The sequence below is a fragment of the Ceratotherium simum genome, chromosome 32 (genome assembly GCF_057802395.1).
Source record: "Ceratotherium simum simum isolate JZ-2026a chromosome 32, ASM5780239v1, whole genome shotgun sequence".
Lineage (NCBI taxonomy): Eukaryota > Metazoa > Chordata > Mammalia > Perissodactyla > Rhinocerotidae > Ceratotherium > Ceratotherium simum.
Genome location: NC_141931.1, coordinates 3,315,195 through 3,334,095, shown reverse-complemented (window position 1 = coordinate 3,334,095; position 18,901 = coordinate 3,315,195). Strand labels below are relative to the sequence as shown.

Below are 18,901 nucleotides of genomic sequence, written 5' to 3'. Positions count from 1 at the left end.
TGTGCTGTTTAAAAGCTATCCCTCTAACTGGGAATGGCAATACCACATTCTTTGTATCTTCCCATTAATCTCTCCCAATAATTACAACCCTACCTCAGAATCACACAATTTGGCTTTCTGCCACCTTTTTATGTGGGGAAAAAAGGCCATGATCTACTATAAAGAGGTACTTTTAAAATGAAATATTTTGAACAAATAAAAAAGGGAATCATTTCAAAAAGGTACATAATAGGCCATATACACTCTTATTACAATAATGAACCTTTCGGTGGAGAATATCTGCACTTTACAACTTTTCCCCAGAAAAAAAACTGCACATTTATATCATATATATTTCAGAATATTTGTATTTTATATGGATAGCGTTTATATTTTGTATTTATATTTTAGAAGGTTCATTTTAATGTAAAGGTAAATAAAAAACAAACAGAACTCAATCTATCGTTTATGAAATTTATTCCTAAAATTGGTGATAATTTTTGGAATGTAGGTGACACCTGCCATTCCAGCCCCTCCCCAACCTAGACGGAGGGCTGACTTCATCTGCACCCCTGTGGTCTGAGCTCAGCATTCATGTTTGCCTCCGTAATTCAGCACGAGCATTTTCAGCATCAATCAGGGCAACATGCTTAGCTCACGGCTCTCAGCCATATGTAAACTTCCACCAATTACTTTGCAGTCGCTACACGTGAATCCATAGAGCTGCGAAGACAGTGGTGGATGGATGTGTGCTTCACAACACGCATGCCTCGGATTTTGAGTTTGGGAGTAAACTGCTTTTCCTCAAAGTCAATCTGAATCAATGGGTAGCTTTCAATTACTTAGTCATCTAATTCAATGTTTATGATAAAATGCAACATAAAATCACTTGATGGTTAAAAGCCTTCAGCGCCTTCTGGTTGCTGTTTTTGGAAAGGATATCAAAGACTAAAAGCACTTTTGCTGGCAGAGGAACTGTATGTGACGAACTACTTATGACAAAAATGTTTCCACTGACAAAAGCCCAGGAGGATGCAGTCTCTCATTCAGCCGAGACGAGAGAGAGCTGTCGTGCTGGCATCGGCTGGAGGAGGCCAGGTACATATTAACAAATATACAAACACAGTTTCATATTCCAAAGCCAGTTTGCTCTGGGAATAAGTCAAATGCACCATAGTTTAAAACATGGGAGAATTGCAAGGCTGATCACTCTTATTGTTAATTGTTCCCTGCTTCAACTCAGCTATTTTCTAGAGCCAGAAAATTACTACTTTGAAAAACCCTTGACACTAATAACAATGTGCTTCTTTCTGAAAGTATTCTAAATAAGTTGGTTGATTGGACCTCCTTTTCAGATGTCAATTTAAATGTAAGTTCTAGAAAGGAAGGCTGCAAATTTGGGTTGTGAACAAATAAACCCATTATTAAATGTTCTAACTATTATTACAATACTATTATAATATTGTTTTCCTAATTATTGAATTGAATACTTGGAAATCAATCAGCACTCTGTTTGGGCAAATCTCATTACTTAATGAATGAGTTTCGATAAGATCATCATAACCCTATTTATATGGTAAAAGAGCAAAGAAGAAACTAAACTAAGGATAACTCACCCATTTACTCCAATGATAATACAAGGTTTCTCTAAACCCAGTTTTTCTCCAATGCTGCTTACTGTTGAGGAACATATCTAAACTGAATTACACTGATAATTTTAATGTCATTTCAAAGACAAAGGCAATCTCTTTCACGTTATACTTGCTCTTCACTTACAATTGATTTAAATATTCTTCCCCTAACTTGATAATAATATCTGACTCTATTTTATAGATGGGTATACATCTCTAACTGCATGGTTCGTTAGAACTTCCAAGCCGCCCTTTCTGATCTGTGTAGAGTACGTTATCCAGAGAAATCTTCATGTTAAACCAGACTAAATACAAGACAACTAACGCAGCTGCAACACATTAGTTGATATTATCTCCCTCTGTTCAGAATTTGGGTGTGTATTTTTGCCATTCACCTTCTAATTCACAAGGATTGAAATGGCAAGCCTGCATGGAGCTGTCCACGCGGCTGCCTCCCCCACCTCCTCCAAATCTTTGCTCCATGGCACTTTCTTAACAAGGCCTACCCTGACCACCTATTTACAGTTTCAACCTCACATCCCTCTGCCCTAACCACAGCACTTCTCATGTCTTTGCTCTCCTCTACTTTTTCTTTCTTTCACTCTTTTTTTGTGTATAAAACTTCTCACCTTCTGAGATTCCATACACATAATTCATTTATTTGTACACTCACGCACTGCATAACGACGTTTCAGTCAACAACGAACTGCAGAGAGGACAATGGTCCCATAAGATTAGCACCACACAGCCTAGGTGTGTAGTAGGCTGTACCAATCCAAGTTTGTGTAAGTACGCTCTATGATGTTCGCACAATGATGAAATCACCTAACAATGCATTTCTCAGAACGTCTCCCCGTCGTTAAGCGACACATGACAGTAATGTGCATTGTTTATTGTCTCACTCCCCCTGGCAGAATCTAAACTCCACAAGGGCAGCCATCTTTGATTGTTTGGTTTACCTAATGGCTAGAACAGTGCCTGGTACACGGCAGGTGCTCAGTAAATATTTTTCAAATGTATGAGAAATTTAGATGATAGGAACAATGAATATAAAGGATGTATTGAGGTGATTCAAATTGCCAAAGATAAAAATTCCCTTGAGAGCCAACAAAGAATCTGTCTAAATTAGGAATGTCCAAACATTTGCATTCCTCTTCTGAATTTCTAAATTTTTTGGTAGCATAGTGGATGCATATTTCACCCTTAAAATTTTATCAGGTACCTAACCTCTCTGGTTTTTAGTCTGTGCATTTGTGAAATGAATGGTTTGATTTAATTATCTCTTAAGATTTCATCCTCTGACAGTCTATGAATTAGTGCCCAGTGGGCAGCTCAATGAAATGAACAAAATACTTTAGTCAGGAAAACTATGTGTTGGTCCCAATTCTATCACAAATATAGCTATGAGAACTTGCGTAATCTTACATGGCCTCAGTTTCCTCATCTATAAAATGAAGGACTTGGACTAGATAATTACTAAGGTCTTTCTGAGCTCGAATATTTCATTGCTACTCTGCATAAAGAGAATTACCGTTTTGCTGGTTTCCCTCCTCCTTTTGAGCTATTTTTTAAAAATGATGCAGGTATCCTACACTTGCAAAAGGATCCCAGTGCCCCTCCTGCAAATCCTTCCTTTTTGGGATGCTTCCTGCCCTTCTTACCATCGGGGAAGCCATCCCAGATTTCCAGCCGGTCGTAGCGACAGAACATTCCCCCCGGAGGATTTGAGTCAGGCTCTAGGTCAAAGCTTTCAAATTCCAGGATAATCTCTGACATCTTTGGTGCAAAGATAATATAAGTGCATTCAAGGCTGTTGGGATATTTTTCAGGGAATCCGGGGGACTTTATCACTCCACTGGGTGTTGTGTAGTTCTGGGAACATTCAGGACCTATGAGTAAAAGAGAAAAAGAAGCAAAGTGAAAAATCCCACTTAAACAACTTCACCAAAAAATAACCTGGGCGAAGACTGCATATCTTTCTAATGAAAGTCCACTCTTCTAATCACTGTCCTAATCACTCCTTACTCAGCCTTTTCATAGTAGCAATAGGTATGGAAAGGCAAGTTCAGATTTATTGTGTTCACCTTAGTATTCCATTTGTGTGGAGTAATTTAAAAACTTCTGCCGCTGCAGAGCAAAAAAATGACAAATACAAAATCATGTGGGAACAATGAATGAGTAAGCTACAGAAATCTCGACAGAGCCCTAGAGAAATAATTATAGCCCCTGCAAGCTTAAATCTTTAAATCTTGAGGCTGACAGCCCTTTATTGGTGAAATAGAACATTTACAAAAGTGAGGGAGAGAATTCAGAAGAGGGAGTTTGGGTTTCAGATTCCTACACCAGTGACTCAGTAACTCTGCCAGATGTGACCTATGCCTCTTTGACAAACTAAATGTGAAAGGTAATTCGTACATGTACCCGGGGTGACTCACTCATTCTGAGTGGTGTTGACACAGGTGTGCCGGTAAAGTGTGGCTGTCACTGAGGGCACAATAAACCGTGATTACAGGCCGTGTGGCTAGAAGTCACCTGATATCAATGTTGACGTCCTAACCTTCCCCAAAGTAACAGCCATGGTACAGTACGCCACTCTAAAATTATTTGTTAATACATATGTGTGTGCGTTATAATGTGTAATTTTAATGACTGTTCAGGGTTATCAAGACTTTACAGATTACGTTGATTTGTAATTTAAATTGGTCAAGCACATATACACATATATTGCAAGTTGACCCCATGACTGTAGGAATGACCACAATTTCAATTCATGGTCTTCAGTGCTGAGTAGGGTGATATTCACCACACCCCTGAGAAACTGCCCATCGGCAAGGATGTGAACATGTCATCTCTGCTCCTCATCACCACCACTGCTGTCATGATTTTCAAAGAGCTCTGAAGGCTCTCTTGGAATCAGAGATGACTTGACCCCTTTGAATCTCAGGATCCACCCTGGGATGTTTAATTCCACAATTCTTTTCCTGGGCCATTGTCTCACTGATGGGCACCCTGCGATGGCATGCAAGGACGCAACTCTAAATAAGGAGGTTTGTTGAGACTGTTCTTAACTAAATATTCTCCCAAAGTGCCAAGTAACGTATTAGGCATCAATGCAGATTAAAGTTAACTAGTGAATCTCTATTTTCAGTGGCTAGGGTTAATAAGCTGAATCTCTACCGCAGTGCATCTGGCAGCCTATTGAGAAAACAAATCAATTGCTTTCCCTCCATTCACATATTAGATATCCACGGCACTGGAGATGCTGAGGAATAACACTTATTAGATAGGCACCATAAAGTGGTCTGTAGAGGTCTGACTTGTTTAAAATACCTCCCAAAGCCTTCTCGGATGTGGCTTACCCTTCACCATAATGGCTTCAAATGCTTATCTAATCAATTCTGGGTAAAAAATTACTAACACGTAGTGTTTTGCCATGTCAATTCCAGGTAAAGAGATTATAAAATGTGTTGTATAGTTTATAATCTGTTTCTAAGTTTTTGGTAGCTTCTGAGATGATAGTGACTATGCCAATTTCATTAATTCACAAAGAATATACACACACATATGTATACACACATACATACGCATATATATTTGTTGTTAGTGCCGTCAAGCGGACTCCTACTCCTAGCGACACTGTGTACAGCAGAGCAGAACCCTGCCTGGTCCTTCTTCCTAGTCTGTCTTAATCTGGAAGCTCCACTGAAACCTGTCCACCATGGGTGACCCTGCTGGTATTTGAAATCCTGGTGGCAGAGATTTCAGCATCCCAGCAACACATACCCGCCACAGTATAACAACCAACAGATGGCTGTTGTTGTTCCCTGACAGGGAAACAAAACCAGGCTGTGCTGGTGAGAGCTATATATATATATATATATATATCATACAGAATATATGCGCTATATATATATATGATATATATGATATATCATATTAGGAACCCTTTAGAATTTTATTTTCAAAATGTAGGGACAGTGACCCTGGAGACCTCCAGCCGCCTCCCTGAGGCAAAAAATACTTTGGCTAAGTCCTTGTAAGGCAAAGCAAACAGCAGGATTTAATGCAGTCACTAATATTTTCTTCTTCTTGAAAAAGATAAAATTGTTCAGGTAAGATTAAGATATAATGACAGAAAAAATAATGACAGAAATTAGGGGCATATTTTCAAGATCAAATAAATTTTTAATGCTTTCCATGTGCCCTTGTCATATCAGATACCTTTAGAAGCTAGCCCAGGTTTTCTAAGGTATTTTGACAAGACCTGGGAAAGTCCACGGGGTAATGGACGAGAACTGGATTGAGCACCAGGAGATCTGAGGCCCAGTCCTGCCTTTACCACTAACTTGCTGTGTGGCCTTGGGTGGCCTCTTAACCTTTCTGGGCCTCAGATTCTGTGCCTAACAAATGGGAGGTAGGTTTTAGGATTTGGAAAAAAATCCCTTCGAACTTAAAGATTCTGTAGTTTCCTACGTCCTCCATTATACATGAAAATGTTTCGATGCTTTCCTGATTCACTGTTTCGTAAGTGTGCCACACCTGAGCAAGCACTTCCCCAAAAGGGACCACAGCCGGAAGGGGTCAGGAATTCTGTGGTGAGTCCACAGCAACAAACAAGGGGCAGGGCAAGGGGCCGTGTGTCTAGGAGTGAATGAGTGGCCAGTGTGAGTGGTGCACACACAGCCTCGGGGGCCAGTGAACACATGCCTTTGACGTCACTTGTAAGAGTGAGGGTACCGTGGGCAGCTAGGACTGCCACATGTCGTTGTCAGTGACAATAAGGATGGATAATAATAGGAGCCATGATACTCTCTTTGGAATTATTATGAAACATACTGACTCAATCAAATAACATGAAGTGACTAATCTTGCTCTCAATAAATGCCAACCCTCCACCACAGGGAGACCCACGGAAAAAACATCCACAGCTTCTTCCCACATTTGGGCCTGCATGACCCAGGTAAAGGGAAGGACAGGGGCAAGGTGATGGGGGGGCTGTGAATTTCCTAGAGAAATTTCTCTAGGTGAATAGGAATAATTTTAGGGCTGATGGCTCAAGGTTTCAGCAGCTTGGAAGAGATATGTAGAAAGGGAAAGTGGGGTACCTGGGGAGAGAATTAGGGTGTCCAGGATGGCTCCAGGAGGCACGGGAAGAGGTGGGGCTGGCCTTGCTGACTGTCAGGCAAAGGTGGGCCTCTGGAAATGCAGCCCTAGGGATGCAGGGACAGCCTAAATCTTCCTCAGAACTGTAATCTATTGCCAGAAAACCTCAAGGTCAACAGGTGAAAGATTAATTTATTGATTCAGCTATGATTATATAACTTACATGTTTTGAGAAAAACTGAAATTGTTGCACCCTGGAAGAAGTGCTATGGTTTGAAAAGAATAGAGATTCACGGATTCTATAATATCATTAAATGGCTTTTCAGGAAAGAATGTCCCTGAACTTGGATATGTATACGTAAATGCATATTATATAAATGTATATACACATATAATTATATTATATTAGTTAACGACTACATTATATTAGTTAATGACTTTTTATGGAGTATCTATAAGGACTATAGTATGTGCAATGAGGGGAAGAAAAGATGTTAATTCTTTGCAAATTTCAGGTGGTACCAATCTACTTGGGAAATGAAACATGCACACGTGAAGAAATGTGAAGATATTAAGGAGAAACATATTAGTAAGTGAAACATATTTGCATGTGTGTGTATGAATACAATATGTATATGTGTATACATGTGTGCATATGTGTGTGTGTATATATATAGGGGACAAATTGGGTATATGTGTAGGGGGAAAAAATAGACCAATTAGGAAGAGCTTCCTGAGAAGAATACATTTAGAGCCAGGTTTCCATGGAGGTTAAGGGCCATAAACCAGAGGAGAGCAAAGGTGACGAATTCTGAAGGCACCAGCTTCCTCCATAATCATGTAACACTTGGTGTTTACTGCACACACCTTTGGTGACAGGCACTGGCTACATGTTTTCATTTCAACTGATCTTCACAGCAAGCCTGTGCTAGAGACTATTATCCATTTTTCAGATGAGGAATCCGAGGCTCTGAACATTCACACAGATAGGCAGTGGCAGAATTAAAAATCACGTTCAGGTGTGGGGAACATACCCAGTGCACTAGCCTGAGGCAGGGAGCCAGGCTGTGTATTTGTGAGGGCTGAAGCTGGAGATGATCTGGAGCAGTTGATGTCAAGCCTCGGCCTTGACCCAATGGGATAGTGAGGCTTGACCATTGATGATGGAGACCTGCAATAGGTGTTTTGAGGACAGTGGCTTGATGACTGAGAAACTGTGTGTTGGGTAAGAGAACATGGGGAGAACCACAAATCGGGCCTCTTTGGTTATAGGCAGTGGACATGGAAAGGAAGCCATAACTCTTTGAGACCTTGAAAATTCAAAAGAACTAGAAGCCATATCAGATGTAGGGAGGCAAGAGAGAAAGAACAAAACAAGGTTTCAAGTCTCAAGTCTCCTATATTCCAGGACAATAAAATTCAAGTCTTGAGCCTCTCCTCCTGGATCCTCCCCTACATACTAACGTTGGCTTAAAAGGGGAGGCTGCATTTAACACATAAAAGGAATCTACAAGCGGTTGCCAAAAACGGTTGCAAAAAACAGTGATGTTGAGATAAAGATACATTGTTTATCAATTGACTGATACGTGTGTTTAATTCCTCAAGGCTGGGAGACTATGACTTGTCAGATTCTATCCCGTTCCAATATACACCATTATAACAGAAGATTAGTAAGTGATTATGTTGCAGGAACGACTGATATTTTATTCCTAAACGGAATGCCATTGAAAGCATCACCGTTTTGTTTCCTCCAAGAGGTTCTTTCCCCAACCATCCCTCCATTAACAGAAAGCCTCTTCTTCCCCCAATACCTTTAGAAACTCTAAGGCTAGTGGATTGCTTTTTTTTTTCTGGGAACTACCAGTTTTGAATTTTGCAATAACATAAAGGGAACCGGCTTTAAGATATGTGGCTTTAAGATAAGAGGGACTCATGCATTTTTAACAAAAGAAATCAAACTTCAAGAGTTGATCAAACTTATTTTTGAAGAATAAAGATAAGGATAAATGCTCTTAAAAGAGTTTTACTGAGTATATACCTTATAAACACTGGTGACTACATTAGAATGATGTAATTTTGATTCCTGAAATAATACTTTTTAAAAAATTTTAAACACACTTCCTCCATCCATTGGATAACTTTCCTTTGTTTAAACTATTTTCCAATATTTTTGTAGTGGGAATATATGATGTTTTTTACGAAAGGATAAAAGCACTACCTCTTGTCTTTCTTTTCTCTTTGGTTTTCATGAAATCAATGTTAATGAACATTTAATCATCCTTGTTCTACTGTAAGTTACTTACCTCTCTTGAAGATTTCGTAACGTATGGAAAATCCTGCACCATGTGTCTCATAGTCAGAGACAAATTTGATAAAAAGAAATGGCCCTGAAGACACTACAGGAGAAGGGGCAATCTTTCCACAGAACTTTCCCCATAAACGTCCATTTTCATTTTCTCCATCGATGACTTCCACGTAGTCATACCTAACACACAAATATGGAAGGAAACATTAGGTTAGCAAGAAATGCCCTTTTAATTTCAATAATTTAGAAACTAGCATTATTCAGCATAATCTGTCAAGAAAAAAATGTGCTATTTGCATTCACTACTGAATTACATAGAGGGGAGAAAAAATCCAACAAAATGAAATAATTAAAATGGACTACATCATGTCTGTATGCATCATCTGGCAACACAGAACTATTAAGAATAATGGTGTCCATTATACTCTCAGACAATGTCAGTTAAAGTAACCAATTAACAAGAAAAAGAAAAGTCTCGTGAGCACAATTCTCTATTATTAAATTGAGTTCCTTTGTCTGTGGTTGTAGGGTGTCAATATACAATGCTGTGCATTCTTTTCAAACTGTGAAGTTCTTTTATGAATTCAAAATGTCTCCTTGGTTGGAGTTCTCCATGAACAATACTTTGATTTCTGTCAGCTACCCTCTAAACACATGGCCACAGAATAATAAACAGATTCTTTACTATTTAAGTCAATTCCACCAAACTCCAGGCTTCTCAGAAAAAACTCTCAGTATCCACAGTAGTTAAAACACAGATCATCTTGCCCCAAAACTACTCTTGAATTGCAGAACATAATCTCTCCAAAGAAAAAAGTTTATTTAAAAATGGAGAGTAACTTTGTTTATACACACCAGCCTGAATCTTTAAAGGAATATTGTTGTTTGCAAAGGAAATATGACACAGTTGAAATCACCAAAGTGATGTGATTTTAAAAATTCAAGCTTAATAATAATACACTAAGGAGGCAAATGATAAAGGAAGTGACAATAAAATATTACTTTCAAGATTGCACTGAGATAACAGATATGCTTGGACCTTCTTTATCTCTAAAAAGTGGAAAACCATCTCCAATACACTAGCATCCCCTAGGAAAATGGGAAGATTTCTGTCTGTTTGGCCTTATATATTTCTTAGTGTCTTGCTCTTTCCTCTCTTTTTATTTACCAACTCATCCAGAAGCCAGATAATCTGATTTGTCTTCCATTTTTCTTCTAGAACCAACACGAAAACATTACAATCCATTCATTTCAAACCTTTATTTTATTTCTGTGTTTAACTTGTTTCAAAAGTCCTGGGATATATTAATTTCAGGAATGGCTAAAATATGGCAGCAATATAAACTGTATCTGGCAATTTAAAAGAGATCAAAGTGGGGGAAATCTTCATGATGACCAATGTCATCTTTAACAATCCCTCTTCAAACTGTCCAGGACGCATGACTTAGGTTTACATAAAGTCTCATGAGACAACTGCAAAGATGATCTCACTAGTTAAAGTGGACAGCTTAAGGCTCTCTAAATTAAAAATGACATTACCTCATCAGTTAAAATCGTGTGCCAGCTTTGTGTATATCAAGAAGAAAATAAAGCTGACATTGATGGAACTAAGCATTAACATATGTGAATTATTGTATTAACTTCATTTCCTCGGCTGCATCTGATGTTTCCAGTAGTAATGACTGTCCCTTTGCATCGCTGTCCCTTTGCAAGACTATGGAAATACACAGAGGAATTGTTCCTTTCTCAATCTTTGAGAGATGCTTTCATGTTAAAAGGAGATGAAGGAAGAAGAGGAAGAGGATGAAGAAAGCATTATGTTCAAAATCCCCACTAGCCTTTATAGTCAACTGGGGACAGCTGGAGAGGACACCATCTCTGTATTCTTTAAAGCTTCCCCAGTTGGCATTTCGGTAGCAACTTCTTTTGTCTCCACTGCTTCACTGACTAGACAGGTCTGCATGTTTTGCCCCACACTTATAATTTAACTGTGATTTGAACTGTTGACTGTGTTTGGCCTGGAGACTGCGCATCCAGCTCTGCAATATAGACTTTTTACTTGAGTCCTGACATGGTCTGAATACTAAGTGGCCAAATCCTAGTGCATTTTGCCTTCCAGGCCCAACTAAGAGAGGTGGGCCAGGCTTTCCGAAGAACTAAGGGCATTTGTGCAAGGAGACCTACCTCCCAGGTAGGAGAGACCTCAGCTAATAGAGTGCTGGTGAATTGCAACAGAGAAAGAAGCCAGTATTTTAATTCACATATCTTGTAATAGTAAATAGTAGGCCCTCCTCTTGGCAACAGTAAAAGCTATTTTTAAAAGGGAGAGAGGGATTAGAATCTCTTCCCAGCAAGAGATAAGTCATTGCATCGTTAAGTGCCAATTTTAGGAAATTGAATTATTCAGGGATACAATAGTTACATTTATAAACTGGAATGCTGTTATCGTTTTAGCACTTCCCTTCAAAGTACCATCCAAAAGGGCCCCAAAGGGTGTCACAAATAGCAGTTCATGTAAATATTCGGGAGGGCGTACGTGCACAAGTTGCAAAGGGTGGCACTGCCAAAGAAGTTAAGAAAGCAGCTAGCATCTCCCTCTGGAGTTGACACCAGTTCCACTCTACAAGCTTCTCGCTGGCAAAGGTGGTGCCAGGAATGCAGCTGGTATGCCAGCATCCCTCCCCAGAGACTAAGTGTGTCACCCCAGCAACGCACCCAGCCTGCGTTGGCCTGAGGCCCAGGAGACTGAGTTTGCAAATTTCGATCCCCCAGCCGGCTGCACATTGCTCTGTTACTGCTGCCAGTGTGGCAAACACTGCATTTCTTGGAATGTCAAGATCCCCAGTCTCCGCAGCAGAGACCTACCAACGCGAAAATGGAGGCTCTTGTTCGACTCTCATTCTAAACCGACATGCTCCAGCTGCCGGAGGAGACCTGGGAATTGTGTCTCTGGAATCTAATTCATAAAAGCCAGAGGAGGGGTCAGAAGGCTGACTCCTCTGTCTGTTTGGAGCCCAGCTCTGGAAAAAGAATGCTCTAGGTGACAAGGAGGCCACCGTGTCCGGGTCCAAAGGGCACCAACCTCGTGCATAGGGGCCTGGCAGTGGCGCTGCTCCCTTTCCCTGCTCCCAGCACAAACATGGGTACCAGCTAAGGAAAGTCCTTCCTCAAACCTCACCCTCCCCGTGCATCGTCCCTTGAATGTAAATGCCACGTGGATTTTCAAAATATTCAGAAGACAACCTACCATCCTCCCATTTCTTTTCTTAAATCTTGTACCTTAAAGCTTTCCCTTTGGGCACTAATAATGTTCAAGCAGCCTACATTTCCTGAGAAGAATGCAAAGATCTCTCCATCTAACCCTTTCACAATTCAAAGACATTTTCCCAAGGTGGCAGTTTTAGAATGTGACATGCTGCGTGGTTCTTCTCACAAATGTCCCTGGCTTTAGAGCACATGTTTCTTAAACTAAAGGCCTTTTGGCTGCATATCCCCTCCCCTCATCCTACCTCGGTATATATGGGTGGTGAAAACATTTGAATCCTGATAGTAACCACAAGTTAGGTTTCCCATAAGAGTGATAAAAGAATAAGGATTTCCTTCTAAGAATTCTTGAACGGATTACCCAGAGATTATTTTTTCTTTTGGAAAGTTTGAATTACGGTTTTAGGAAGATGGCCAAGGAAGGGGAAAATTGATGGGACATGAGAAATGTGTTTGGTCACTACAGAGTGGTTCAGAGACTTTGCAGGTACACAGTGCTGAATAGACGGATAGCGTGCTTCACTTAAGTTGGGGTTTCTCCTGCGAATACGAACGACCCCTGACTCTCTGTGGTGGAGCCCATTAACGGAAGCTGATCCCCTGCAGGGTGTTGTCTGTACGGGGAGCTACTGTACCAACCCCTCACAGCTTCTGGACGTTCCCACATCATCATGAAGGGGGATTTTAGGTAGTGGTGTCTTTTTAATCTCCTTCCAAGTGGATCTACCCCCACATGCATATATATATTAATAGTGGAGAAATCTGATACCTGACATCATAAACCCGAGTGAGAAATGATGTTGGCTAACATAATTTTCACCTGCACAAATGTGTTTCTTTGGATCTTTGGTTTATTTTGCACAAGGCATTAATGGCTATCCCAACTGAACAACCTGTAAATGATTACTGTGCTGCTGTCCAAGAATTACCTTACATATCCCCCAGAAGAGAACAGATTTTCTCTCGGAGTATTAGAAAGAGGATTTGGAAATAAAAATACACAATGATGGAGCTAGGAGGAGCCAATTAGTTTGCATCTCTGTTTCTGAGCAATTTTACATGAGATTCACCCCTTAACAGTTCTGGCTTGCTTGCAATGTTCTAATCAAGATATATGAAAAGCCTTACAAGGTTCATAGCCTCTTATTTAGTGAAAGCATTTTTTTAGAAATCTGTTCTAAGGAAATGATCTGGAATAATGTCAAATATTTATGTAAAAAAGTATTGCCTGAAGCTTTATTTATAATAACGGGGAAAAATGGAAATAAGGCAGACAGGAAGGGAACAAAAAGGAATTTACATACATTCATATCATGGAATATTATTCAGCCATTAAAAAGCATGTTCAACAAAAGATTTTTTTCTAACATAGGAAAAATGCTTATGATACAATAAGCAAAAAATCAGAACATAAAACCCTCTATACAGCACAATCTCAATTCTTATTTGTATGTAGTAAAGGGACTGGAAGGACATATGGGGAGCTGTTAATAAGTGCTTATGTCTCTGGGTAGGGAGATTATGTTCCTTAGTCATTTCTGTATTTTTCGAAAGTTTTACAATAAAGTGTTCCTTTGTAATCAGATATAAGTTATTTTGAAAAGCATTAATTACCTATATATAAAGTAGCAAATCAATACTTTATTGCCTAGCTAACAATTTTATATTTCTTGGTTAGAAAACACTATCTTTTATGATGTTTTATTTGGAAGTAAATCAAAGGCTTTGCCCTTTTTTTTGTTAAACAACTGGATCAATGAGCCTCTCTGTGATTTTTTTTTCTTTTTTTCGGTACTAGAAAGTTAAAATGAATTGGATTTGATCTCATACTTTCTGAAATGCTGGCAATAATACTTGCCATTTGTACAGTAATTTCCATGTTACAAAGTCCTCTCAGCTGTATTATCTAGTGTAGACTTTACAGTGATGCCAGGAAGGCAGTTACCAGGTGGTACCATCCCAGGAGCCCAGACCTGGGAAGCACTGGCTGAGAGACACATGCAGGAAATAATTTGTATCCTTTCAACGTTGCCTACTTTTGGGCAATTTGGTTCCAATATCTGCTCTTGTTATTCCTTTTCATACATATTTTTGGGTGTGTGGGGAATGGGTTAGGGTTTATTATTTTAGAATTATTCATTATCAACTCATAATTCAATTTTTCAACTAGTCATTGTTCCTAGAAAAATGCCACATCGACTAATACTTCATTGATTTTCTTAATGGTGTGCCTAGAGCTATATAAACAAACATCTTGGTGTGTGCAAAGGTGTATGTGCATGTGTGTGTGAGAGAAAAAGAGAGACAGAGACAGAGACAGAGAGAGCTTTTGGCCTTCAGAGAGTCACATGAGTTGAAAGTTTCAGGGGAATTGATGGTGGCATTGATGGGCTTCCTCCCAGAGCTGTCCTGGTCCTCCTGCTCAGGACGGATGTTCAGGGACCACACGACTGGAACCAAGCCCAGCCTGGGCAGTAGACATGAAGCAGAGGTGGGTGCTGGAGTGGTGCTGAATGCGAGCTGCGACTGTTTTCCTCCCGGTGCCAGCACCCTGGGCCTGCACACAGAGAGCTCCAGTAAAGACGTGATATGAGTCAGTGGGAGCGGCAGGCCCCTCTGACTGCCACCAGGGCTAGAGCCTGCCTGGCGCACTCACCCAGGATGGAGCTGGCGACGCCCTAGATTCAGAGGAGGGGGAGGGCCTGAGCCCGAGGCACTGCCAGAGAAGCCCTCGACATTTCCAGAGGAACAGAGAGACTGGGCTGTGACCTGGCTCTTGTCCTCCCAGCTCCTAGCCTATAGTCAAACGCCAATTTCTACAAAATCCATTCTAAATCTGTATAAAATTTTAAAATTTGTACTATTGACAGGATATTGCTTTGTTTATTATACTTTGTTTATTATACTATCATATTCTCCTTTAAAGTTTGTTTCTAAGTTTATAAGGTAATTTTTCCTTCATTAAAATAATTAATACTTTTCCTAAACTTATGTTTTTTCACATGCATATATATTTTTTCTTCCTATATGCACTCTGTGAATTACAAGCAGGATTGTAGGACATTAGTCTTTGATCCGGGGCCCATTTCCACTTTCTTTTATGACACTTTCTAAGATTCGGTTCTCCTTTCGTCTATTCTAGTAATCTTTTTGATACAACCTCCCCCCAAGTCTAACTTCTAATCCAAAGCATTACTACTTCTCTACTTGTTACGTGTCTATGCATTTCTGCACCAAGTAATATGCTATTGACATTGTCTACATTTTTTCAGTTGGGTTATCCACCTATGACATATGGTTCCCCATTCATTTGAGGACTAGAGTAGCATTTTAGCAGCATCTCCATTTTCCCACCAAGTTCCTTCACTGATCTTCTCATCCAAACTTGGGTTCCATCTGTGAGTAGACTGAGGGTCCAAGGTTTTTGCTGTCTGCTTAGCTTCCAAATGAGCACAAGTCCCAGCGTGCAGGTGTGACCCCCCGCTGGTCGGGCCCATCCACAGAGCGGGGAAGAGCCTGGTGCTCAGGAGACAGGCAGCTCTGCTCTGCTGGATATACTGAGGCCAAGTCATCTCTCCTGCATCTGCTCCACTGATGGTGAACGGGACCCCAAAACTCTCACCTCTCTCGGGACAAAAAAATTATTGCAAACATTTTTGTCTTTTGTTATGTCATTGTCCTCCTCAAAGGCCACACAGTGTTACTCTTGTCCACAGGCTGCTAGGCAATTCTCCTCCAGGAAATTCCTGGTGGTCTAGTGTTGTGATTGGGCACTCTCACCACCACAGCCTGGCTTCCTCTCCCAGTCAGGGACCCACACCACCCATCTGTAGGTTGTCATACTGTGGCAGCTGCGTGTTGCTGTGATGCTGAAAGCTACGCCACCAGTATTTCACACACCAGCAGGGTCACCCAGTGTGGACAGGTTTCAGCGGAGCTTCCAGACTAGTCAGACCAGGAAAAAGGACCTGGCCACCCACTTCTGAAAACATTGGCCATGAAACCTCTGTGAATAGCAGGCAGCATTGTCTGATACAGCAGCGGAAGGGGAGAGGATGGCGCAGAGAGACCGGGCAGGGTTCCCTCTGCTGTCCACAGGGTGCTAGGAGTCGGAATCCACTCCATGGCACTAACAACAGCTAGTCCACCTACCATCTTTCTCACAATGTGGCCCCTCTGATTAAGTTTAGTAAAGGTTTCTATATCATAGTCAGACAACCTGTTCTCAAATAGAGTACAGTAAAATTCATAAAGCTAATCTCACGCGTTAAAATTTTCATCCTTAAGCTTTTGTAAATGCCTCAGCGCCATAATAACGGATATCAATAATTTTATTGCAGCTATAAATAACCGATGATTAATAGGTTAGATAACATCATAACATGTATGAGAGTTAACAGTCCCGGGAAATATGGTATTACAAAAGTGGAGAAAGAAAATATTAAACAAAAATGTTTTACTGGAATAAAACTATAAGAGATATGAAATGGCCTTCACTGTACTAATGCAAAGGGATAATAATCGACTGTGTGAGGGAATATGAGGGCTGCAATGAGTCGTGGCTGGTCCAGACCGACCCGGAATGAGAGAAACTGAGATGATAAACATCCAGCAGGTAACAGACAGTTTCCCATTGCTGCAGGGCAAATCACCACCAACTTGGGGGCTTAAAACCACACACGTCTGTTAGCTCACAGTTCTGTAAGTCAGAAGGCCGGCACGGCATGGCTGGGGTCTCTGGTCAGGATATCACAAGACTGAAATCAAGGTGTCGGCAGGGCTGCATTCCCATCCTGAGTTCCGCGGCGTCCCCGTCAAAGCTCACACTTGTTGTGGCAGATGCAGTTTCTTGCAACTGCAGCTGTAGGACTGTAGTCTCCATTTCCTTGCTGGCTGTCAGCTGGGGGCTGCTCTCAGATCCCAAAGCCAGCAACAGAGAATTGCCCTCACGCTAAACTCTTCTCATGCTTCAAAACTCTTCAGGAGAAACTGAGTCCCTTCTAAGGGTTCACCTGATTAGGTCATGCTCACCCAGGATAATCTCTGTTTCTTGAGGTCAACTGATTTGGTAACTTAATTAAATCTGCAAAATCCCTTTGCAGCAGCACCTAGATTAACGGCTGATTAACTGAGAGAAGGTGTGTGTACATCAGGAACCGAGGATCTTGGGGGCCTCTTAGGATTCTCCCTACCACACAGACCAAGTTCTGGTAGGACACATGAAGCCTAGAAGCTGCAGAAGAAAGTGAAGGCAGCAGGGATCGTCCACTTGCATCACTTAAATAGAACAAAGACTGGTAGGATCCAGGGCAAGACTAAGGGCAGGATTGGGAGACTGAAGCAATGGCGGAAGCTACTTCAGTGTTCTCATGTCATATTGGCTATCGGTTTGGGAGCCCTGAGCCCACAGTCATTGCTTGCACTGAAAAAGAAAGAAGGTGCTGGAGTGAGCCATTTTCTCCTGATCACAGCAAAAACAGAAATTCCAAGACTGTCCAACACATATCTCTAAAGACAGAAAAGTGATAATAGCTTAATTCAAAAATAAATATATAGAAGAATTCAAGATATGTGTAAAATAATGGTCAAAACATATAATTTTAATGGAAAATGTTTGGAGTTTGAATTTCTCATTTCTGAGGAAATTCACTTCATAATTAAGATTTATCGGCATGGAAGACAAAAAAAATCCTTCACGTGGGAAAATATTTCTATGATTTTACTCAGATTACAAACTCCAGAGGTACATTTTAAACGGGAGAGAAGGCAGGCCTCCCTGAACACAGCCCCACTCCAGGAGTGATGGAGTCTCCAGGGTCAAACTTGCAAGTCCGTATTTACAGAAAAATTCACACGCCTTTAATTACAATAAATTCAGTTCCCAAGTAAAACTGCGCCATCTGGAAGATATTAACATCATTTACAACTTGTTTGCCTCCCTATTTCACAGAAAATTTTTACTTCTTGCCAACTTTCCACTGTTTTCAGTAAAAAAAAAAAAGAATTACTTTTAAGGATTGTCTCAAGATGGGTTTATATAGCAAGTCAGGCCATCAAGAAGCAACAGGGGGGTGTTTGGGACATGTTTACTTCCTTCTCACTTACTTCAAATCCTTATATCTTTATTTTAATGTTTTTTTTTTATTTAATAAAGAATATTCTCTCTGGTCCTTTCCTCTCAGCCTTCCAAAGGGAGTTTCTTTTTTAATTAACTGAGTCTCTTTTAGCATGGTTCAGTTGGGAGAGAGCTGGGGCAGTCAGAACTGGGTTCTGGTCCCGGCTCTGAACCTCAGGAGCCACTCCTCACCTTTGACCTACCCAGAAGCGTCACCATCTTTGACCTCCCCCAAAGTGCCAATGGGGGCAGTGGGCAAGGAGGTGTCACCCACCTGACCGTCAGGCAGTCAGATGAGCCCGAATGGGACGACTCTGACCCGAGTCCTCACACTCTGCCACTGACCAGCTGAGCGCCTGAGGCAGGTCACTAACTAACCTCTGCGGGCCTCAGCTGCTCAACCATAAAATGGACAAAATGATAATTAACTTGCAGGATGATGGGGGGGACTAAGTGAAATAGTATATGGAGTGGCCTTTGCAGGGGCGGGATGACCCTTTCCAA

General features: G+C 40.8%; 1 protein-coding gene across 5 annotated transcripts in view; it reads right to left on the bottom strand.

The window, feature by feature from the left end:
- NRP1 (neuropilin 1) overlaps nucleotides 1-18,901 on the bottom strand; it is a 134,131-nt gene that overhangs the window by 69,804 nt on the left and 45,426 nt on the right. For all 5 annotated transcript variants that reach the window (XM_014783549.2, XM_004425239.3, XM_087420639.1 and 2 more), the window contains exons 4-5: nucleotides 9,017-9,198; nucleotides 3,272-3,499 (exon numbers count right to left, since the gene is read on the bottom strand). In XM_014783549.2, coding sequence (XP_014639035.1) covers nucleotides 3,272-3,499; nucleotides 9,017-9,198 — 410 coding nt within the window. The remainder of the gene's footprint in view (nucleotides 1-3,271; nucleotides 3,500-9,016; nucleotides 9,199-18,901) is intronic.